At 46.7% G+C, this 25,348-nt stretch overlaps 1 protein-coding gene across 1 annotated transcript in view; it reads right to left on the bottom strand.

Annotated features, from left to right (window-relative positions):
• Window positions 1-25,348, bottom strand: part of CPSF1 (cleavage and polyadenylation specific factor 1) — a 406,695-nt gene that overhangs the window by 202,761 nt on the left and 178,586 nt on the right. Inside the window, exons 15-17 of the mRNA XM_033933046.1 lie at window positions 16,623-16,697; window positions 5,704-5,784; window positions 1,139-1,228 (exon numbers count right to left, since the gene is read on the bottom strand). Coding sequence (XP_033788937.1) covers window positions 1,139-1,228; window positions 5,704-5,784; window positions 16,623-16,697 — 246 coding nt within the window. The remainder of the gene's footprint in view (window positions 1-1,138; window positions 1,229-5,703; window positions 5,785-16,622; window positions 16,698-25,348) is intronic.

Genomic DNA, 25,348 nt, shown 5'->3' with positions numbered 1-25,348 from the left:
TTTCAAAGATATATACAGTCAAACCTCGGTTTACGAGTGCACTGGTTTGCAAGTGTTTTGTAAGACGAGCAAAACTTTCGCAAAATCGGCGCCTCGGAAACAGAGTTTGACTTGATTTACGAACGCCACCCCCCATGATCCGGCATCTCCCCCCCCGCAATCCTACATCCCCTCCCCCGAGCACCAAAACGAAATCCCTTATCCCGATTGGGCACGGGCACTGGCACCAGCACCAACGCATAGGACATGCCGGTGCCCGACGATCCTCCCTCTTCTGGGCTGGGTGGTGCGTCGGAGATCCTCCCTCTGAATCTCAGAGACAGCGAGACCAGAAGGCCTTGAGCATGTGCAAATGCTCAAGGTCCAGTCCAGCCCAGCACAGGCAAGAGGGAGGATCTCCGATGCATCATTTAGCCCAGAAGAGGGAGGATCTTCGGGCACCGGCATCGGCATGTCCTATGCATTGGTGCTGGTGCCCAACTGGGGTAAGGGATTTCATTTCGGTGCTTGGGGGGGGGGGGATGTAGAATCACGGGGAGGGGGGGGACTACGTGAGCTGGGGGGGAGGATGCCGGATCGCAGGAGGGGGGGTATGGAGCAGCATCAGTGGCCTCAAGGGGGGGGGAATGGAGTAGTACCGGTAGCCTCGGGGAGGAGGAGGTAGAACAGATCAAAGCGAGTTTCCCTTACTTCCTATGGGGAAACTCGCTTTGATATACGAGCAATTTGGTTTACGAGCATACTTCTGGAACGAATTATGCTCGTAAACCAAGGTTTCATTGTATTAGATTTCCATTATTGGCACATTTTAGAGAGAAAAAAATAGATGCCATGACTTATGAATCAACCCTTGTATATTGCTTTTCATTGTGAATGTAGTGAGCCATAGGTTTGCTACCAAATGTGATCCAAACCTGGTAAGAGACCTTGGATGACATCTGCTGTGCACTCCGTGATTGTCCAATATACTTACGAATGTGCTGACTTACGAGTAGGCAGACTAGATGGGCCATTTGGCCTTTATCTGCCATCATGTTTCTATGCTGCATATTAAACAGAATGACACTCTCTCCTGTTCCATCACCATCATCTACCACCTAGACCAGGAGGAGGACAGAAGGTGAAAGAAGAGATCTACCTCATCCTTCTTGCGGTTGCTGATCACTGTCCACATATCATGACAGCCAGGAAGCTCAAACGTAGTGACTACCTGTGGCCGGATGCTTTTCTGAGAAGGAGAGAAGAAAAATAAGAATGAGGAAGTAATATGCTGTATAAAGCAATGTGTACAAAAAAAAGTAGCAGCAATCCTTTCACGCCACAAAGAAAAGCTGGGGGGATTAGAGCAATGGTTCAAATCTAAACTTTCCCCACTTACAATCCTTATAACCTTGAGCTGTTTTTGGCACAATTTTCCTTTAGTAATACCATGTTGCCTCGGATCTTGTAACCCATTAGCCTGAAAGTCTGAGGGAACTGGTTTCGATTCCCACTGTAGTTCCTTGTGACTGGGCAACTCACCTAACCCTCAATTTCCCCATGTGCAAAATACGCACCTTTATATAATATGTAAACTGCTTTGATTGTAACCACAGATAGGTAGTATTTGGAGTTCCAGGCCCTTTCTCCCTTTTGGAAACAGGATACTAGGTTTCATGGACCTGTGGTCTGTCCCAGTATGGCAGTTTTTCTGTTGTTATTTCAAGACTGTTACTCAGGGCTTTAGTCTACCTTTGGGCTCCATTTACAAAGCCATGGTAGTGTTGCTGCCGCAGTAAATGTACTGAAACCCATTCAATTCCTATGGGCTTCGGTTAAGCTACTGCAGCTTTGTATAAGATCTCCTTTATTTGATTTTGCAATTCTTTATATGTAAGACAGACATGGGAGAAGCCACTGCTTGCGCTGGGAATCAGTAGCATGGAATGTTGTTCTACTTGAGTTTCTGCAGTGTACTTGTGGCTTGGATTGGCCACTGTGCAAACAGGAGACTGGGCGGGATGGACCACTAGTCTGACCTAATATAGCTATGTTTTTATGTTCTTATGTCTTCCTAATTATGTGTTTAGGGCCCTTCAAATACCTCAAAATGCTGCAGCTCACATGCTGAATGGAATGTCAAAATGGTCACATAATTTTCCCTATACTGAAAGAGATTCACTGGCTTCCAATTGCTTGGTGTGTGAAATTTAAAGTTCTTACTTTAATTCACAAGGCTCTGAACAGTGAAGGTGAAGGTGTAGAATGTGGTGAAATTTGTTAGCTTAGCAGGGTTTTAAAAAGGCTTGGATAATTTCCTAAAAGAGAAGTCCATAGGCTATTATTGAGATAGTTTGGGGAAAATCCACTGCTTATTCCTAGAATAAGCAGCATAAAATCTGTTTTACTACTTGGGATCTGGGTTGGCCACTGTTGGAAACAGGATACTGGGCTTGATGGACATTCGGTCTGTCCTAGTATGGCAGTTCTTATGTTCTTATCAGTTTGGCATTCTGTTTATTAATAATAATGATAATAAAAGTTTATTTTTATATACCACCAAACCATCAGTTCATGCCGGTTTACATAATAATAATTACACTAGGCAATTAGAAATACAAAGCCATGTAGCAATTATTATAAATGAAAATCACACAGTTCAGAATAAAATACTAGATAGCAAAATACAGCCTTATAAAAACTTATAAAAGATAGTAATTACACAATACAAATTGATTATACTAAAATAGTTAGAAACATAGAAATAGACGGCAGATAAGGGCCCACGGCCCATCTAGTCTGCCCACCTTAATGTCCCTCCCCTACCTTTGCCCTGTGAATAGATCCCATGTGCCGATCCCATTTTGCCTTAAAATCAGGCACGCTGCTGGCCTCAATCACCTGTAGTGGAAGACTATTCCAGCGATCAACCACTCTTTCAGTGAAAAAGAATTTCCTGGTGTCACCTCGTAGTTTCCCGCCCCTGATTTTCAACGGATGCCCTCTTGTTGTCGTGGGACCCTTGAAAAAGAAGATATCTTCCTCCGCCTCGATGCGGCCCGTAAGATACTTGAACGTCTCGATCATGTCCCCCCTCTCTCTGCGCTCCTCGAGCGAGTATAGCTGTAATTTGTCAAGCCGTTCTTCGTATGGAAGATCCTTGAGTCCCGAGACCATCCGGGTGGCCATTCTCTGCACCGACTCCAGTCTCAGCACATCCTTGCGATAATGCGGCCTCCAGAATTGCACACAGTATTCCAGGTGGGGCCTCACCATGGATCTATACAATGGCATAATGACTTCCGCCTTACGACTGACGAAACTCCTTCGTATGCAGCCCATGATTTGTCTTGCCTTGGACGAAGCTTGCTCCACTTAATTGGCAGACTTCATGTCCCCACTGACGATTACCCCCAAGTCTCGTTCTGCTACCGTTTTTGCTTAAGGGTATAGGACTTGCATGGATTTTGGCTGCCCAGGTGCATAACTTTGCATTTTTTGGCATTGAAGTTGAGTTGCCAGGTCCTAGACCAGCGCTCCAGTAGGAGTAGGTCGTGCATCATGTTGTCGGGCATTGAATCTTCGTCCGTTGTGCATTTGCCCACTACATTACTTAGTTTGGCGTCATCGGCGAATAATGTTATCTTACCTCGAAGCCCTTCTGCCAGGTCCCTTATAAAGATATTGAATAGGATCGGGCCCAAGACTGAGCCCTGTGGCACTCCACTGATCACCTCAATCATTTCGGAGGGGGTGCAGTTTACCACTACCCTTTGAAGCCTACCTCCAAGCCAGTTCCCAACCCATTTCGTCAATGTGTCACCTAATCCTATAGAACTCATCTTGCTCAGCAACCTGCGGTGTAGTACGCTATTGAATGCTTTGCTAAAGTCCAGGTACACGATGTCCAGGGACTCCTCAATATCCAGCTTCCCCGTCACCCAGTCAAAGAAGCTGATCAGGTTGGATTGGCATGATCTCCCCTTAGTAAATCCATGTTGACGGGGATCCCGTAGATTCTCCTCATCCAGGATCTTATCCAATTGGCGTTTGATTAGGGTTTCCATTAGTTTGCTCACTAACGATGTTAGACTCACTGGTCTGTAGTTTGCTGTCTCCAGCTTTGAGCCTTTCTTGTGGAGTGGAATGACGTTAGCCGTCCTCCAGTCTAACGGGACGGTGCCTGTATTAAGGGAGAGGTTGAAGAGCTTGGACAGTGGCTCTGCCAAGACATCACTCAGCTCCCTAAGCATCCTGGGGTGTAGGTTGTCAGGCCCCATTGCTTTGTTAACCTTAAGCCTTGACAGCTCATCATAGACACTGCTGGGCGTAAACTCAAAGTTTCTAAACGGGTCAACTGAGCCAACCCTTGTCTGTAGCTGAGGGCCAAGTCCCGGTGCTTCTCGGGTGAATACTGAGCAGAAGTATTCATTTAATAGTTGGGCTTTTTCCAAATCCTTTTCCACATAGTCTCCTAGTGGATTCCTGAGACATACTATCCCGCCTGAGTTTTTACTTCTGTCACTGATATACCTGAAGAAGGATTTATCTCCCTTCTGGATGTTCTTTGCTAGAGACTCCTCCATGTGGAATTTAGCCTCCCTGACTGCTGTTTTGATGGCTTTTGACTTGGTCAGGTAGTCTGCTCTAGAGTCCTGTTTCCCCGATTGTTTGTAAGAGATGAATGCTTTTTTCTTCTCCTTGATGAGGTCCGAGATCTCCTCAGTAAACCACTACGGCTTGTAGATCCTTCGCCTTTTACTTACTGATTTAACATAGCGGTTTGTTGCTTCCTGTATGGTGGCTTTCAGAGACGACCACATTCCTTCCACGCTATTGGTTTCTGCTTGGCTCTGTAGCGCCTGGTGAACAAAGGAACCCATGTCTTGGAAGTTTGTGTCCTTGAATTTGAGGACCCTGGTCAGTGTGGTAGATTTAGTAAAACCTTTCCTAAGATTTAACCATACCATGTTGTGGTCACTGAAGGCCAATGTCTCGCCCACCGAGACCTCTGTGACACTTTCTCCATTGGTAAGTAGTAAGTCCAGTATTGCCTGATCCCTTGTTGGGACTAATACCAGTTGCTTGAGACCAGCTCCCTTCATAGAGTTTAAGAGCCTCCTGCTGCTGCCGGAAGCAGAGGTAAGTGTATCCCAATCCACATTAGGCATGTTGAAGTCTCCTAGCAATACTGTTTGTAGAATTGTTTGAACAAATGATCATAAGATAGTAGAAACTGATTACAATAACAAATTTAAAAATAAAATCAATAATGTGTTTTGTATTGTTTAAATAAATAAGTTTTAAGATCTTTCCGAAATCGATATTAAGTAAGGGATGGGGAAATGAGAGCATTCAAACATGAATTCATTACTCCTGCTTGGAATGCCAAGGTCCTATCCAATTGATGAACTGTACTATAAATTTATACTATAAACATTTGTGCGAGCAGTAGAATTTGAAGTGTACTCTTGCCTGTACCATGACTCTCACTGGCTCCCAATACAGGCAAGAGCACACTTCAAATTCTACTGCCTAGTATTCAAAGCCATTAACGGAGAAAGCCCATAGGTCTGACCCAGTAAGGCTATTCTTATGTTCTTATGGCTTTGCCCTAGTACACATCTTCATGTAATGCACAGAAAAGAAACAGGTTGGGCAAAAAGGGAGAGTGCGTCTCTATCCATGGTACAGCCAGAACAGACACATTGGTTGGAACCTTACCTGAAGCACTGACAGGGCACCATTCTTTCCATATCCAGAACAAACCACAATCTCTAGGTCTAGCTCCAGACTGTTCTGAAACTGCAGAGAAGAAAAAACAATATTCAGGGGGGTCAATAAAATATAAAACCACATTAAGAATGCAGAGCTAAGAAGGGAATGGAAGTATAACAAGCAATGACAATGAGTGTAAATGACAGCAGAGAAGCACCTGAGCCCCCCACCCTCAAATTTTGGGAGGACACCAAGCAGCAGATATCATCCATCCCATGTCCTCCCCCAAACCTTAGGAGAATGCCAAGTGGCAGGCCGGCATTATCCCCCAGCCCTCACAGAACTCTATGAGGACATCAAGCAGCAGGTCTACATCCCACCCCCAACCTGGGGAGGACACGAAGGTTGGCATCTGTCTCGCCTAGGAGATCACCAAGGAAGAAGTGAGAGGTTACACACCTGGTAAAATCACCAAGACAAGATCCACAAGGATAAGTTCTGCCTACACACCCATCAGAGAAAGCAGTTATTTCTTCCCACCTGGCCCGCGTGTCGTGGCAGAGAGCGTCCGTGTGCCACGGTAGAGAGCCGCACTCCGCGGCATAGAATTGAGGCAGGGGCGCGGCAGAGAGCTAGGACCAGAGCTGAGACCACCGCGGGAGGCAGGAAGCGGTGCTGCTCTTCACCCGAGTGCCGCCGCCACCCACACCAGCATTGCTCCCCGCCCGGCGGTGGTGAAGCAGAGAGACACAGTCTGAGGCTAGGAGGAACGACCGTGCTCCCAGGTGCTGCATCGAGAAGCCGAACAAGGAGCGCTGTGGAGGCCGTTGTTGCCTTCGGTGGCATCTTTGTGGAGCCATCACGGTAGAGGAGAAGGAAAGCAGGAGCCTGATCCCGTGGGCAAGCGATCCGCCTCTTCCCCGAACCAGCGGGGTAAGCTAAAAAATCAGCACTGATACTGGAGGGCAGGAGAGTGAAGCAGGAGCCCGATCCTGTAGGCAACGAATTGATTCGCCCATCCCCCGAACCAGCGGGGAAACCTAAAAATCAGCACCGATACCAGTGGGCAGGAGCCCGATCCAGCAGGCAGCCGGATCGGGATCCGCCCCTCCCCTGAACCAGCAGGAAACTTTAAACCAGTACCGATACCAGCGGGGAAACTTAAAAATCAGCACCGATACCAGTGGGCAGGAGAGAGAGGCAAGAGCCCGATCCTGCAGGCAAGCGATCTGCCCCTCCCCCAAACCAGCGGGGAAACTTAAAAAAACCAGCACCGATACCAGCGGGCAGGAGAGATTAGTAGGAACCCGATCCTTCAGGCAAGCAAATCTATCTGCCCCTCCCCTGAACCAGCGGGGAAACTTAATCATCAGCACTGTTACCAGTGGACAGTAGAGAGAAGCAGGAGGCTGATCCTGCAGACAAGCAAATTGATCCACCCATCCCCCGAACCAGCCGGGAAACTTAAAATCAGCACCGATACCAGCGGGCAGGAGAGAGAAGCAGGAGCCCGATCCTGCAGACAAGCAAATTGATTTGCCCCTTCCCCGAACCAGCAGGGATACTCAAAATCAGCACCAAGACCAGATATCTGCCTTTCTACTATTTAACTAATTTAACTGTTAACCCATCTGTTGTTATTGAAACTGATCTAGGTCTATCTGATTCACTGTTGATTAATTATCCTAGAAACGGGACGTAACTGAAACACCAAATAGCCATTAGGACAAGGAGGAGTCAGTTTAACCTACAAGCATGCATCTCCTACTGATCCTACTAATCTATTTAATATGCAATAACATTAAGCATGTTAAGTCACTCTATCCACAGCTACACTCATCCCTTTACCCTGCTTTACCTATTAGGTTTATAATCAACCAGCAGGAAGACAGAGCAAATCATATCAAGGTAATCTCAAGCAACGGAAGACATCAACGTACCCCGAAAAATAAAAGGATAAGGGAAGTAAAACCTATCAGAACCACTACATCCACCAAACCTATCACATCTACTTCCGTTCCCTGTGCATATCTTAATACCAGATCTGTTAGGAACTAAGCATTCTTAATTAAAGATTGGATTATCAACAAGCAAATAGCCTGTCTCTTTCTAACGGAAACGTGGCTTCTGTCCGAAGCTGACCCAATAATAAATGATCTTATACCAGATAATTTTAAAATCCACATGCTAAATCGCGAAGGAAGAAGAGGGGGAGGCTTAGCAATTGTCGCCAAGGAAGGATTTGTAGTTGAACTATTGGATTCCAAAATGACCAATCAATTAGAAATATTAGCCTGTAAAATTAGCAATAAGGAACTAGAAGACTCCCTTTCTTGTACACTATTCTATGTTCCGCCAAAAAGCTGGCCAAAAGCTAGAGAGGACTTCTGCAATTTGTCCTACACAACTTAATCACTTCATCACATAATCTAATCGCAGGAGACACAAACCTACATCTAGATGAAATTGACAATCCAGAAGTGAAAGACTTTAAAAACTTTCTCTCTGTACTCAACTACAATCTCACTTCACCCACTCAAACGCATGAAAAAGGCCATCATCTAGATATCGTAGCGATGTCCATAAAGGAAATCATAAACCCTCCCATCTCTCTCTCGGACGGTACTTGGAGTCATGATATCTGGTCCGACCATTTCACTTATTATTTCAATCTAATCTGGACCCGGCTAAAATCTAAGACATGCCCACGAACAAAAAGAGAACACCTCACAAGGGGCCATATCAATCCAGAGAAATATTGGTCACAATATGACTTACAAGCGAAGATAGAAGAAGAAGAAGAAGAAGGAGTTGACTTCTATGCACACTGGATGAAAACTAGCATGTCCATCTTAGATAAAATTGCCCCTATACGAAAGAGCAAAAGCTGCTCAAACAAATACAACAAATGGTTTGACGTCGAACTCCTAACAATGAAACAATCAGTAAAACGATTAGAAAGAATCTGGAAAAAACGGGAAAACTTTCAGACTGAAACATCTGGAGATCCAACATAAAACTCTACAGACAACAGATAAAAGAAAAACGTAAATCTTTTTACTCATCCAAAATTAACTCATCGACAGAATCGAGAGGATCCTGGAAGGGGTTGAGACGGAGGAGACAGCTGTAGTACCGTATTTTCACGGATATAACGCGCGCGTTATACGTGATTTTACGTACCGCGCATACCCCTCGCGCGTTATATGCCTGAGCGCGGTATACAAAAGTTTTTAAACATAGTTCCCACCCCGCCCGACGCCCGATTCACCCCCCCAGCAGGACCGCTCGCACCCCCACCCCGAACGACCGCTCGCACGCGCTCCCACCCGCACCCGCATCCACGATCGGAGCAAGAGGGAGCCCAAGCCCTCTTGCCCGGCCGACTCCCCGACGTCCGATACATCCCCCCCCCCGGCAGGACCACTCGCACCCTCACCCCGAAGGACCGCCGACTCCCCAACAATATCGGGCCAGGAGGGAGCCCAAACCCTCCTGGCCACGGCGACCCCCTAACCCCACCCCGCACTACATTACGGGCAGGAGGGATCCCAGGCCCTCCTGCCCTCGACGCAAACCCCTCTCCCTCCAACGACCGCCCCCCCCCCCAAGAACCTCCGCCCGTCCCCCAGCCGACCCGCGACCCCCCTGGCCGACCCCCACGACACCCCACCCGCCTTCCCCGTACCTTTGTGTAGTTGGGCCAGAAGGGAGCCCAAACCCTCCTGGCCACGGCGACCCCCTAACCCCACCCCGCACTACATTACGGGCAGGAGGGATCCCAGGCCCTCCTGCCCTCGACGCAAACCCCCCTCCCCCCCAGCCGACCCGCGACCCCCCTGGCCGACCCCCACGACCCCCCCACCCCCCTTCCCCGTACCTTTGGAAGTTGGCCGGACAGACGGGAGCCAAACCCGCCTGTCCGGCAGGCAGCCAACGAAGGAATGAGGCCGGATTGGCCCATCCGTCCTAAAGCTCCGCCTACTGGTGGGGCCTAAGGCGCGTGGGCCAATCAGAATAGGCCCTGGAGCCTTAGGTCCCACCTGGGGGCGCGGCCTGAGGCACATGGGCCAAACCCGACCATGTGTCTCAGGCCGCGCCCCCAGGTGGGACCTAAGGCTCCAGGGCCTATTCTGATTGGCCCACGCGCCTTAGGCCCCACCAGTAGGCGGAGCTTTAGGACGGATGGGCCAATCCGGCCTCATTCCTTCGTTGGCTGCCTGCCGGACAGGCGGGTTTGGCTCCCGTCTGTCCGGCCAACTTCCAAAGGTACGGGGAAGGGGGTGGGGGGGTCGTGGGGGTCGGCCAGGGGGGTCGCGGGTCGGCTGGGGGGGAGGGGGGTTTGCATCGAGGGCAGGAGGGCCTGGGATCCCTCCTGCCCGTAATGTAGTGCGGGGTGGGGTTAGGGGGTCGCCGTGGCCAGGAGGGTTTGGGCTCCCTTCTGGCCCAACTACACAAAGGTACGGGGAAGGCGGGTGGGGGTGTCGTGGGGGTCGGCCAGGGGGGTCGCGGGTCGGCTGGGGGACGGGCGGAGGTTCTTGGGGGGGGCGGTCGTTGGGGGGAGGGGGTTTGCGTCGAGGGCAGGAGGGCCTGGGATCCCTCCTGCCCGTAATGTAGTGCGGGGTGGGGTTAGGGGGTCGCCGTGGCCAGGAGGGTTTGGGCTCCCTCCTGGCCCGATATTGTTGGGGAGTCGGCGGTCCTTCGGGGTGAGGGTGCGAGTGGTCCTGCCGGGGGGGGGGATGTATCGGACGTCGGGGGGGGCATCAGGCTTTCAGGATGGGGACAGACCTTCAAGGGGGGACAGGACTTCAAGGGAGGACAGTGCACGGAAGTCAGGGGGGGTGAACGGAGAGTCGGGACAGCGCACGGAAAGTCAGGGCGGGCGAAAGGAGAGTCGGGCAGCATGCGCGTTATATGCCTGAGCGCGGTATAGAAAAGTTTTTGTACATATCATCGTGATTTCTGCGCGCTATACCCCTGTGCGCGTTTTACAATGGTGCGCGTTATATCCGCGAAAATACGGTAATCCATGTAGGAACCAACGACATCAGCAGGAGAATCTACAACAGGACTGCACTAACTGATCAGTTCAGGATCCTGAGGAGGAAACTGAAACCGAGGGCAAGGATGATAGCTTTCTCAGAAATTCTGCCATTACCGAGAGCGGACGCAAGGAAGTAGAGCGAACTACAAGCAATAAACGGTTGGCTCAGGAGATGGTGCAAAGAGGAGAGTTTCCTTTTTGTTTGGAACTGGACAACTTTCTTGGGAAAGAATAAGCTCTACAGGAGAGACGGACTGCATCTGAGCATGACTGGGACGAGGATGCTAGCACGCAACGTCCAGAGCGTCATAGATTTGGATTTAAACTGAGGAAGAGGGGAAAGCCGACAGTCGATCTGACACATCGGACAAAAGTATCAAATAAAGATACTGAACAAGGACATTGTAAAAGAGGGCTCGGGACTGAGTGGGAATTTTTGGAAAAAGAACTTAAGGATGCAATACAGGGGTCCAGGGCCAAGGACACTGAGCAAGGAGATTGTAAAAAAGGGATCGGGACTGAGTGGGAATTTTTGGGAAAAGGACCTAAGGACGCATTGCAGAGGACTGAGTGGGAATTTTTGGGAAAAGGACCTAAGGACGCAATGCAGAGCACCAGGGCCAAGGATATTGAACAAGGACACTGTAAAAGAGGGCTCAGGACTGAGTGGGAATTTTTTGAAGATGGACCAAAGGACAAGTTGCAGGGGTCCAGGGCACAAATGAAATTGGCAAGCAAGACTAACAGAGAACAACGGAATCCAGAAGGACAACCGAAAATGGGGAAACGGGCTGAGGATGAAACAGACACCCCATAGGAGGAGGATGACCGAGACAAGATTTGGGGACAGGCAACTCACGAGGGGGTCGCCAGGAGTGCCAAACCACAAGGAAAACCAGCAAGAAAGGTGAACAACCGGGACTTACATTGCCTATACACTAATGCTAGGAGCCTCTGGAAGGAAGATCTTCCCAAAGGATGTGTCAAACAGCACACCTAGATACTCCAGGCGCTGAGATGGAGACAACCGGCTCTTGGAAAGGTTGACTACCCATCCCAGCAACTGCAGAAATTCCACTACCGAGCCCTGACCCGGGTTATCTCCTGGAATGACTTTGCTCGAATCAAGTAGTCGTCCAGGTAGGGATGAACTAGAATGCCCTCTTTTCGAAATGTTGCCGCAACAACCACCATCACCTTGGTGAATATCCACGGACCCGTGCACAGAACTGATAGTGTTGTCCCAAGATCGCAAAGTCCAGGAAGTGATGATGGGAGGCCTGAAAAGGAATGTGCAAGTAGGCCTCTGTCAGATCAAGAGAGGTCAGAAACTCCCCCGGCTGAACCGCCAGAATCTGCAAAGATTCCATGCGGAAGAAAGGCACATAAAGAGCCCTGTGACCCCCTTCAAATCTAGGATGGGCCAAAAAGTCCTTTCTTTCTTTGGCACCACAAAGTAAATCGAGTACCAACCCATGCCCACTCCTGAGGGGGAACTGGAACCACCGCATGGAGATCTAACAATCTTTGAAGGGTCTGGCAAAAGGCCTGCTTCTTCCACGCCACCTGCGAGGGAGAAGCGAGAAAACGATCTGGCAAGGAACGCGCAAACTACAGAGCATAGCCATTCTGAATCATCTCCAGAACCCACTGATCGGATGTGATGTCTGCCCATTTCAGATAAAATTCTCGCAGCCGGGTACCCACCAGAACCAAGACAGGCACCGGCAAGGAGTCATTTGGCAGGACCTGGCAGGCCCGGAGGCCCCATGAAAGGACTGCATGCATTGGAAGAATCTGCCTCTAGAGAGCCAAGGAGACATAAAAGAGGCAGCCCCTCGACCAGGGTGGAAGTGGCGGAAATCACGCCCACAAGCAGCACCACCTCGAGCCAACTGCCTAGGTCTATCCTCAGGCAAACAAAGCACTTTAGAATCAGGTAGAGTCTGAACCAACTTGTCTAAGTCCAAACAAGAAGGACCTTTCAATTCTCAATCCTCAGATTTACTGTCAATCACATGCTTGGCCCATCAAAAACACACCTGAGCCACCAGCCCACCACACATCGCTGCCTGGACCGCCAGAGCTGTCACATCAAAGCTCTGTTTAAGGAGAGACTCCAACTTACGGTCCTCAGGGTCCTTCAAAGCTGCACCGCCCTCAAGAGATTGAACCCATGATAGTTTATCTTCAGGAAACTTGGATAGAATCCATTTGGTCTGATCATTATATTTGTAATTTTAAAATTGAGTGGCATGAAAACTCAGCAAGAGTGAAAAATCAAAATAGTTCTAAGAAAATCTCGACTATTACTAGTAGAGGACAAATTAATCAGGTTGAATTTTGGACTCATTATGACTTAATGTTGACTTCTAATCAAGAGAATAATTTTTTTTTTAATCTGATTGGAATGATTGTCGGAAACTAATATTAGACCAAATAGCACCTCAAAAAACCTATATAAAAAGAACAAGAACTTCAAATATATGGTTTGACGATGAATTGTTAAAGCTGAAAAGGATAGTGAAGACAAAAAAATGAATATGGAGAAGATCAGGTAAAGTTGAAAAGATCTATTTAAACTATAGAAACATAGAAAATGACGGCAGAAAAGGGCCACGGCCCACCTAGTCAGCCCACTATGATGACCCACCCCCTAAATTACTCCATGAAGAGATCCCACATGCCTATCCCATTTTTTCTTAAAATATGGCACGCTGCTGGCCTCAATTACCTGTAGTGGAAGATTATTCCAGCGATCAACCACCCTTTCGGTGAAATTTCCCCCCCCTGATTTTCAACGGATGCCCTCTTGATTCCGTGGGCCCCTTAAGAAAAAAGATATCTTCTTCCACCTCGATACAGCCCGTGACATATTTGAACATCTCGATCATGTCTCCCCTCTCTCTGCGTTCCTCAAGTGAGTATAGCTGCAACTTACTCAGCCGTTCCTCATATGAGAGATCCTTGAGTCCCAAGACCATCCTGGTGGCCATTCGCTGAACTAACTCAACTCTCAGCACATCTTTTTGGTAATGTGGCCTCCAGAATTGTACATAGTATTCCAGATGGGGTCTTACCATGGATCTGTACAATGGCATTATGACCTTGGGCTTACGGCTGACAAAGCTTCTATGGATACAACCCATGATTTGTCTAACCTTGGATGAAGCTTTCTCCACTTGGTTAGCAGTCTTCATGTCTTCACTAAAGATCACTCCCAAGTCTCGTTCTGCTGCAGTCCTTGCTAGGGTCTCACCATTTAGGGTGTAAGTCCTGCATGGATTTTTGCTGCCTGGTTCAATCTCAGGAAAGGTTTCACTAAATCTACCACACTGACCAAGGTCCTCAAATTCAAGGACATAAACTTCCAAGCCATGGGAGACTTCGTTCGCCAGGCGCTACAAAGCCAAGCAGAAACCGATAACGTGGAAGAAATGTGGTCGACTTTGAAAGCCACCATACAGGAAGCAACAAACCGCTATGTTAAATCAGTAAGTAAACGGAGTAGGAACAATAAGCCACAGTGGTTCTCTGCGGAGATCTCGGACCTCATCAAGGAGAAGAAAAAAGCTTTCATCTCTTACAAACAATCAGGGAAACAGGAATCTAGAGTAAACTATCTGGCCAAGTCAAAAGCTGTCAAAACAGCAGTTAGGGAAGCCAAATTCAGCATGGAGGAGTCTCTAGCAAAGAACATCAAGAAAGGAGATAAATCCTTCTTCAGGTATATCAGTGACAGAACACAGGCGGGATAGTACACAGGCGGGATAGTACGTCTCAGTAAGCCAGATGGAGACTATGTAGAAACGGACTCGGAAAAAGCCCAACTGTTAAATGAATATTTCTGCTCAGTCTTCACCCGTGAGGCGCCGGGACTCGGCCCTCAGTTACAGACAAGGTTTGAATCAGTTGACCCATTTAGTAATTTCGAGTTTACACCCAGAAGTGTCTACTGTGAGCTGTCAAAGCTCAAGGTTAACAAGGCAATGGAGCCTAACAACCTACACCCCAGGGTGCTCAGGGAGTTGTGTGATGTCTTAGCGGAACCGCTATCTGCGCTCTTCAATCTCTCCCTTAGTACAGGTAATGTCCCGTTGGACAGGAAGACGGCTAACGTCATTCCGCTTCATAAGAAAGGCTCCAAGATGGAGACAGCAAACTACAGACCAGTAAGTCTCACATCAATAGTGAGCAAACTAATGGAAACTCTAATCAAACACCAATTGGATACGATCATGAACAAAGAGAGACTATGGGATCGCCGTCAACATGGATTTACTAAGGGGAGATCCTGCCAATCCAACCTGATCGGCTTCTTTGACTGGGTGACGAGGAAGCTGGATTCTGGGGAGTTCCTGGACATCATTTACCTGGACTTCAGCAAAGCATTCGATAGCATACCACACCGCAGGTTGCTGAGCAAGATGAGTTCTATAGGATTGGGCCACACATTGACGAAATGGATTGGGAACTGGCTTGGAGGTAGGCTTCAGAGGGTAGTGGTGAACGGCACTCCCTCCGATATGACAGAGGTGATCAGTGGAGTACCGCAGGACTCCGTCCTGGGCTCGATCCTGTTCAACATCTATATAAGAGATTTAGCAGAAGGGCTCTGAGGTAAAATAACATTATTCGCCGACGACGCCAAACTAAGCAATGTAGTGGGGAAAAGCACAACAGACAAAAATTCAATGCCCGACAACATGGCGCATGACCTACTTCTACTGGAACGCTGGTCTAGGTCCTGGCAACTCAGCTTCAATGCCAAAAAATGCAAAGTCATGCACCTGGGCAGCCAAAATCCATGCAAGACTTACACCCTTAATGGCGAGATCCTAACAAGAACTAAAGCAGAACGAGACTTAGGAGTGATTGTAAGTGAGGACAGGAAGACTGCCAATCAAGTGGAGCAAGCTTCCTCCAAAGCAAGGCAAATCATAGGTTGCATACGTAGGAGTTTCGTCAGCCGTAAACCTGAAGTCATTATGCCATTGTATAGATCCATGGTGAGACCACACCTGGAGTACTGTGAGCAATTCTGGAGGCCGTATTACCGTAAGGATGTGCTGAGACTGGAGTCAGTACAGAGAATGGTCACCCGGATGGTCTCGGGACTCAAAGATCTCCCATACAAGGAGCGGCTCAAGAAGTTACAGCTCTACTCACTCGAGGAACGCAGAGAGAGGGGAGACATGATCGAGACGTTCAAGTCTCGAGAGACTACGGGAGCTCACAGCAGCCATTTCCTATGAATGATCTGCACGGGGCAGGAGTGTAGGAAGATCGCTCCTGCCCCGAAAGCCCGCTAGACCACCGGGTAAGGTTCTGGGGAGTCTCAGAGGACTTAAAAATAGCCCCCAAAATTTAAATCGATTAAAAAAAAAAATTGCGATTAATCGAATCCGCGGATACTGAAACCGCGGATTTGGAGGGAGAAGTGTATTCAGAACACACTCCACGACTCTCAAAGCTGGAAGCCTGACCAAACAGGGGGCCAGGCTGCCAGCTGAGGCAACTCTACAAAAATTTGGGTAGGTGGAGGGAGGGACCCAGCACGAGACCCGCCAAGTTTAACACCTCCGAGGTCAGATGGATCCCCAAACAGGACCCATCCAAGCTCCATCCGGCACAAAAGGGGAACCCAGGAGTCCACAACAGATTCCAACAGTACTAAGAGGGGAGCCGAATTAGTCTTACCACCTGCTGCTGGAGACTGGGGACTCCTGACTTGCTGGAGACTGGGGAACCTATCCTGATATACAAGTTTGCTCTCAGTCTCCACCTGCTGATAGAAGTGAGGTATATAACCCATTCGTAAAGACTATACCGGTTTACCAGGCTCTACAGAAGAGATGGTTAATATCATGTAAGTCCTTACCTCTTCAGACAGGAAGGCTGGCTCTCCCATGCACGCATTAGCACAAGGACCGATATTCAGGATGCTGTCACATACCTAAACACAAGTACAGTCACGGTTAATCTGGTGCATCCTTTCACTTGTCTTCCTGTTGAAAACATGGCTCTGCTATGGACTGTGACTTGAATAAATCATCACCTATACCGGTCTAGTTAGCTATAGTTGTTACTAGCCAGGCTCCTCCTTGCTGTCAAGGCTCAGCTACAGGAATTTTCAGACATGCATTTTCCCACACACTTAGCCCAAAATTGTATGAATGAATACATTGTATCATGTTTCCATTTAGTTTGGATAAAGCATAGAGCATAGCACAAGTGGACAGATAAGGACCAATCTGAACCAATGTTCCCTCTAATTTTTCATAGGCTGTGTGCACAAAAAATTTCATCTGTGCGCATTTTAAAGAAAAACTAAATTTGTGTGCACTATAAAAATGATTGTCAGAGGGCTCGGAGTTCAGTTATGGGCATTTATGGGCAGGTCTTTGAGTTTAGTCTGAATTAACGAAAACACAATGTAATTTTAGTTACACTTTATGTAACATAAAGTCTCATTTCAATAAACATAAATTAAGTTTCATTGAAATGTTTCATTGAGCACTACCTATAAATAAGGCATCATTGTACTTTATACTTAAAATTTAGAAAATAACAGCAATTTAGTTTTCAAAGTTTTTCCCTGCGATCAGTCCGAATAAATTCTGTCAAGATCTGTTGAGCCTCCATCTTGAAGGTGACTCTTAACACGCATCAGCATTTCCAAATGCTCTAAATGTAAACGATTCCTTTGTTTAGTCTTCAAATTGTTCATTAGACTAAAACCACACTCACAATCTGAATTAGATGCTAAGAATTTGGCACCAATGTCCATTAATTTTGCTAAATCTGCAAACTGATCATTCTGAATGCAAATTTCGTTATATCTGGAAAGCTGTTTATCAGATTGCTTTTGATTTTTTCTGCAACAAGGAATTTAAAGTCATTGTATTGCTGAATAATAACACTTTCCTCCGGAAGAAATTGTTTATACTTTAAACAAAGAGATCTGATATGTCCATTTCCGAAGTCAAAGTCGCATTGTGATATTGCTGTACAGTCAAAAGCAGACCATTCCTCAACTTCATTTTCAGGAAATCTTTCACCCAGATGCAAACATAGGATGTTGATGAAGGTTAATATGGAATTAGTATCCACTGAAACTTTTTCTCCAGACCTCATCCTGTTGTCAAGAAGACTGTTGACTTTATCACTCCACTTAATCTTGTTGCCTAAGTATTGCATTCGAAGTTTGTTCAATTTACCCTGTGCTAGATGAAAAGCTTCCAATGATGTCAAACCACGTTTTTGAAATGCCATGGTTAAGGAAGTCAGTTCTGATAAGACATCATTCAAAACTTCAAGTGTAATATGAAATTGTTCACTGTTCAGCTTCTTATAGCAGTACTTTACAATTGGATCATTATCTCTGTCTTCTTCTAAATAATTTAACAGGGGATCATAATTTTGAATAATTGTTTAAGAGCAAAATGTCTAGATAACCAGCGCACTTCATTCAGAGGTCTGAAAGCAATTGATTCACATTCAGATGCATCTGCTATTTCTTGAAATTTGCATCATTTAGTAGAAGACTGACAGAACACCGTGTACACAGTTCTCATTACGGTTTCTACTTCTTTCATCAATTTTACTTCTTTCCATGAATCAGAAAGTCATAATAACATACATAGTAACATAGTAGATGACAGCAGATAAAGACCCGAATGGTCCATCCAGTCTGCCTAACCTGATTCAATTTAAATTTTTAAATTTTTTCTTCTTAGCTATTTCTGGGCAAGAATCCAAAGCTTTACCCGGTACTGTGCTTGGGTTCCAACCAGTGTTCCCTCTAAGCTGCGCTGGCGTGCGCTGGCGCACAAAATATTGCCTCGCAGCGCACAATGTCACGTCACAGCGCACGGCGTACGGAGATGGCAGGCCGCGGCGAGAGGAGAATCGGGCGAGTTGGCGCTGGCGCCCGATATTTTTAGCGCACGGGGAAAAAATTTTGCTCACACCACCCGCCCGCTTAGAGGGAGCACTGGTTCCAACTGCCGAAATCTCTGTTAAGACTTACTCCAGCCCATCTACACCCTCCCAGCCATTAAAGCCCTCCCCAGCCCATCCTCCACCAAACAGCCATCTACAGACACAGACTGTGCAAGTCTGCCCAGTACTGGCCTTAATTCAATATTTAATATTATTTTCTTATTCTAAATCCTCTGTGTTCATCCCACGCTTCTTTGAACTCAGTCACAGTTTTACTCTCCACCACCTCTCTCGGGAGCGCATTCCAGGCATCCACAACCCTCTCCTTAAAGTAGAATTTTCTAACATTGCCCCTGAATCTACCACCCCTCAACCTCAAATTATGTCCTCTGGTTTTACCATTTTCTTTCTCTGGAAAAGATTTTGTTCTACATTAATACCCTTCAAGTATTTGAACGTCTGAATCATATCTCCCCCGTCTCTCCTTTCCTCTAGAGCAGGGGTGTCAAAGTCCCTCCTCGAGGGCCGGAATCCAGTCGGGTTTTCAGGATTTCCCCAATGAATCTGCATGAGATCTATTTGCATGCACTGCTTTCAATGCATATTCATTGGGGAAATCCTGAAAACCCGACTGGATTCCGGCCCTCGAGGACCGATTTCGACACCTGTGCTCTAGAGCAGGGGTGTCAAAGTCCCTCCTCGAGGGCCGGAATCCAGTCGGGTTTTCTGGATTTCCCCAATGAATATGCATTGAAAGCAGTGCATGCAAATAGATCTCATGCAGATTCATTGGGGAAATCCTGAAAACCCGACTGGATTCTGGCCCTCGAGGACCGACTTTGACACCTGTGCTCTAGAGTATACATATTCAGGGCTTCCAGTCTCTCCTCATACGTCTTCTGGCGCAAGCCTCCTATCATTTTCGTCGCCCTCTTCTGGACCGCCTCAAATCTTCTTACGTCTTTCGCCAGATACGGTCTCCAAAACTGAACACAATATTCCAAGTGGGGCCTTACCAATGACCTGTACAGGGGCATCAACACCGTCTTCCTTCTACTGACTACGCCTCTCTTTATACAGCCCAGCATCCTTCTGGCAGCAGCCACTGCCTTGTCACACTGTTTTTTCGCCTTTAGATCTTCCCGATGTGCAACACAATGTTGCTGCACTAAATGTGGAATGTCTTTTCTCAGCTGTGCTGCAACACCATCTATTTTGCCCAACATAACAGAGGCACCATCAGAGGTGAACATAACCATTTTATTCAGGTCAAGTTCATGTTTCCTATAGAATTCCCTAATTGCTGTTACTTTGATGTAGCATCACATGCTTCCAACTGTAGCATCCCACCAAATGATGTCCTATACTCATTTGAATTGACTGGCCGATACTTAAAGTAGAGTATTAAGTACTTGTTGACAGAAATGTCTGTGCTTTCTTCAACAGTTAATGTATGATACGTTGCTAATTTAATGTCTGCCATACGATCATCTTGCACGATGCCATTGATAATTCCAAGAAATTCAAACGCATAGTTTTTGCTTCTCCAGCTATCAGGTATGCTAACATAATTCACCATGTGCTCATTGATTTCTTGAACAGAGAGCATTGAGATATTCATCTTAATGGCCAGCACAACACTGCCAACAAGAACCTTAATTTCATCAGGACTGGAACACTTCGGTTCATTACTAATTTGCCTGTTTTATTTTTTGGTTGGGCTTTCAAGCAACATGTTAACCAGTCCCCCTCTTAAATTTGGATTTTTACTTCTGAGTTTCCTAATACTGTCGGTATGAGATTTATTTATTTAGATTTTTATCCCGGCCTCCCAGTAGCTCAGAACGGTTTACAAGTAAACATTCACAATGGAGTATAATTGGACATACAAGATTATACAATAGATTTAAATACTTGGACATACGAGACTGTGCAGCAGTTTAAATATAGGGAGTATACAACAAATTAAGAACAGTAGTTTAAATATAAGTAGTTTAGTTTAAATACAAGTTATTTGAGTATAGGCTGAGAGTGGACTATACAGAAATTTAGGCAGAAGATTAGAATGGAGAAAGAAGGGTAGAGGTGGGGTTTAAGGGGTGGGGTGTTGACTGAGGGTGACCTTTAGTTGAAGAGGAGGGTCTTTACCATTTTCCGGAATGTCATTAGTGAGTTCTGCAGTCTGAGTTGAGGGGGGAGTTGGTTCCAGAGTTGGGGAATGAAGTGGTTGTAGGAGCGTTTGCGGGCGGTTTCTGAGAGGAGGGACCTTCCGGGGGGAATGCATAGACGTATCTCCGTTTCTGAGCGGAGGGTGAGGGGGGGATATAGATGGGTAGCTCGGATTTTATGTAGGAGGGGGTGATGGTATAAATTCTTTAATGTGTATTGCCAGGGCCTTGAATGCACAGCATTGGCTAATTGGGAGCCAGTGTCAGCGCGGAGTGCTGGGGAGATGGGATCATGGTAGTTGAGGCTGTGTAGGAGGCGGATAGCTGCATTTTGGACCCGTTGGAGGCGCTTGAGATATTTTTTGGTTATTCCATTAAATAGGGAGTTGCAGTAATCCATTCTGGAGAGGACATATGCGTAGAGGAGTTGGGCTAGGTCAAGTGTGGAGATGTAGGGCTTGATCCTTCTTAGTTGGCGGAGGTAGAGACTACTTGGGATATGTGGGTGGATAGGGATAGGTGTCCGTCTAAGGTTACTCCTAGGCTGCGTACTTGATCTGTTGCCGTTAGTAGAGTGGAGTCCCATGATAGTGTTGGGCGTGTGTATTTGGTGTTTTTTTTTCTGATCCATAAGAGTTCGGTCTTAGAGGCGTTCAGTTGTAGTTTGTTGTTTGTCATCCAGGTTTTCATGTCAGAGAAGCAGTGTTGGAGGTTAGCAATTTGGGATGATCGGTTTTCGCCTAGTGGGAGGAGCAGCTGGATGTCATCGGCATAGGAGTGGATTTTAATGTTGTACTACTGCGCTATATCAATGACAGGTCTGATGTAGAGGTTGAATAGGAGGGGGGATAGAAGGGCGCCTTGGGGAACGCCATATTTGATAGGCTTGGGGTTAGCTTTGTGCGTCCCTAGTAGGACAGTTTGGGTCCTTTGGTGGAGGAAGGAGGTGAACCATTGGAGGGCAGAGTCCTTGATTCCAAGGTCATATAGTCTGGATAAGAGGAGGTGGTGGTCGACCGTGTCAAAGGCAGCACTGAGGTCAAGTAGGACTAGTAGGGCATTGCTGCCTTTGTCGAGTATTGACCAGCTATCATCGATGATATCTAGGAGTACTGACTCTGTGCTGTGGCCTGTTCAGAAGCCGGATTGAGCAGGGGACAGAGCAGCTTGTTCTTCTATGAAAGGGTGTAGTCGGCGCAGCACAATTCGTTCTAGGAGTTTGGAGACAAATGGGAGGTTGAAGATTGGGTGGTAGTTGCCAGGTTCGTTAGGGTTGAAGATGGGTTTTTTGAGAATGGGTTTGATGATAGCTGACTTCCAGCTGAGAGGTACTGCCCCCGTGGAAAGGGAAGAGTTAATGATGGGGAGAATAGATTCTGCCATGGCGTCTTCTGTGGACAGTATGAGGCTGGATGGGCAGGGGTCGAAGATGGTGCTGAAGGGCTTGAGTTCTCTCAGGGTTTTGAGAACCTCAGCATGAGTGGCCATATCAAATTGGGGGAGAGTGGTAGAGGATGGGATATTTGGGTTAGGCTGGGGGTGTGCAGGAGTGGGGTTGGTATTGGTGTCAAGATTATTGCGGATGGTTTGTACTTTGGACTGGATGAAGTTCGAGAGAGTCTCACTATCAAGTTCTGTTTACTTGATAGATGGCATTTCAGAAAGTCCAGTTTCCAAACATCATCCCATATTTTTCCAGTAGAGAATTTTCCAGTTGCTTTGGCATCTTGACAATAACAACACACAACTCCATCGTCTTCGTCATAGGTAAATATTTCACACAGTCGAACACGCATTGTATTTCGAGATTCCGGTGTCTCCGTTTCAACAATTTCTTCAAGCCATTCATTCCTAAAAGCTGTTGCAGCTCTCTTGCATTTTACACCGTTCACCATTCGCGGTTTAGGCATTTTAAGAGATATATCTGGTTGCAATTTAATAAACGAATACAGTTATACAACCGCAGTACCACTCTGCACACGATTCCATGAAATAAACAATATGGCGGAACTTCAGGAAGTCAAAGAATCGGAAATGTTTCATATCCTATGGGCCATAGGCTATGGCTCTATGGGGCACGTGACGTGTCAAGTTCAACTGCCAAAGATAATGGAATGACATGAATGACTTAAAATTTATATTATAGCGCTTCAATAAATGTGATAAATGGGAAATTGGAACAGATGGTCTTCTGCAACATTTCATTTTAGCAGTGAAAATCATTTTAGGCAATTTATTTTTTGTGCGCGCTATTTTAATTTATGTGCGCGGGTTCGCCAAGTTGTGTGCGCGCGCACATGCGCACAGCTTAAAGGGAACATTGATCTGAACCAGTCTTCTCAATTGTTATTCACATCAGCTCAACCACCTGAAGGACATCTCTTCTTTTTCCTATCTAGGAAATGGGGCTATAGGGTTGTTGTCCCTCTGAGGAAAATTCACTCCTTTATATTAAATGATGTGTGCACCAGTGAGTCTCCCCCTTGACAATCACTAACTAGAGCAAGAGGGAAGAATATCTTTTAACACCACAGCCATCACTGCAGTCTGGGACAGAGCAGGAGGGGAGAATCTTACTGACCCACCTCATATCACCCCAGTCTGGGGCAGAATCTCTCTGATTCCACCCCCCCTTCTCATATCACCACAGTCTAGAAGAGAATATCTCTGATCCCCCCTACCCTTCTCATATCACCATAGTCTGGGGGACAATTTCTCTGATTCCGCTCTCATATCACTGCAGTCTGGGGCAGACCAGGAGGGGGGAATATCTCTGATCCCCCCTCATATTACCACATTCAGGGGCAAGAACTCTCTCATCCCCTTCTCATATCACCACAAAGTGGGGCAAAATCTCTCTGATTCATTCATGTGGATTAAAAACTGGATGGACCATAGGAAACAGAGAGTGGGGGTAAATGGACAATTCTCATACTGGAAGAGCGTCACCAGCAGGGTGCCGCAGGGCTCGGTGCTTGGACCTGTGCTCTTCTATATCTTTATAAATGATCTGGGCATTGGTAAGACAAGTGAGGTGATTAAATTTGCGGACAATACGAAGCTATACAGAGTAGTGAAGACACAGGGGGATTACGAAGGTCTGCAACATGACATAATCAAGCTCGAGAAATGGGCATCGACATGGCAAATGAGGTTCAATGTGGATAAAGTGCAAAGTGATGCATGCTGGGAACAAAAATCTCATGCACGAATACAGGATGTCGGGGGTGGTACTTGGAGAGACCTCCCAGGAAAGGGACTTGGGAGTTCTGATCGACAAGTCCATGAAGCGTTCGTGGAATATTAAAAAAAATCCAAGAAGAGGAGTGCAGAAAGGACTACAGGGTGAAACTAAAAGAAGTCAAGAGAAGGATACGTATGGCGAAAGCACAGGTGGAAGAACAAATGGCTAAAAATGTAAAAAAGGGAGACAAAAATTTTTTCTGATATATTAGTTGAAAAATGGAATTGCTAAACTAAAAGATCCTGGGACCCAATATGTGGAGAGTGATGAGGAAAAAGCAAATGTGCTAAACAAATACTTCTGTTCTGTGTTCACAGAAGAAAATTCTGGAGAAGGACCGAGATTGTCTGGCAAAGTTACACGAGAAAATGGAGTAGATTCTGCGCCGTTCACGAAGGAGAGTGTTTATGAGCAACTTGAAAAACTGAAGGTGGATAAAGCGATGGGACCAGACGGGATCCATCCCAGGAGCTCAGAGAGGTTCTGGCGAGTCCTATTAAAGACTTGTTCAACAAATCTCTGGAGACGGGAGTGATTCCTGGGGATTGGAGGAGAGCGGATGTGGTCCCTATTCATAAAAGTGGTCACAGGGATGAAGCAGGAAACTACAGGCCGGTGAGCCTCACTTCAGTTGTTGGAAAAATAATGGAAGTGTTGCTGAAAGAAAGGATAGTGTACTTCCTTCAATCTAACGGGTTACAGGATCCGAGGCAATATGGCTTTACAAAAGGTAAATCGTGCCAAACGAACCTGATTGAATTTTTTGATTCGGTGACCAGAAAGCTGGATCGAGGACATATGCTAGATATAATTTACTTGGATTTCAGCAAAGCCTTTGATACAGTTCCTCATAGGAGGCTGTTGAACAAACTTGAAGGGCTGAAGTTAGGACCCAAAGTGGTGAACTGGGTCAGAAACTGGCTGTCGAACAGACGCCAGAGGGTGGTGGTTAATGGAAGTCGCTCGGAAGAAGGAAAGGTGAGTAGTGGAGTCCCTCAAGGTTCGGTGCTAGGGCCAATCCTGTTCAATATGTTTGTGAGTGACATTGCTGAGGGGTTAGGAGGAGGATGGGCAGGGGAGGGCTTCAATGGCTGGGAGGGTGTAGATGGGCTGGAGTAAGTCTTAACAGAGATTTCGGCAGTTGGAACCCAAGCACAGTACCGGGTAAAGCTTTGGATTCTCGCCCAGAAATAGCTAAGAAGAAAAAAAAAAAAAAAATTTAAATTGAATCAGGTTGGGCAGACTGGATGG

Source organism: Geotrypetes seraphini, chromosome 2 (assembly GCF_902459505.1).
Source record: "Geotrypetes seraphini chromosome 2, aGeoSer1.1, whole genome shotgun sequence".
Lineage (NCBI taxonomy): Eukaryota > Metazoa > Chordata > Amphibia > Gymnophiona > Dermophiidae > Geotrypetes > Geotrypetes seraphini.
The sequence above is the reverse complement of the archived record's forward strand: the minus strand, read 5'-3'. Positions and strand labels throughout refer to the sequence as shown.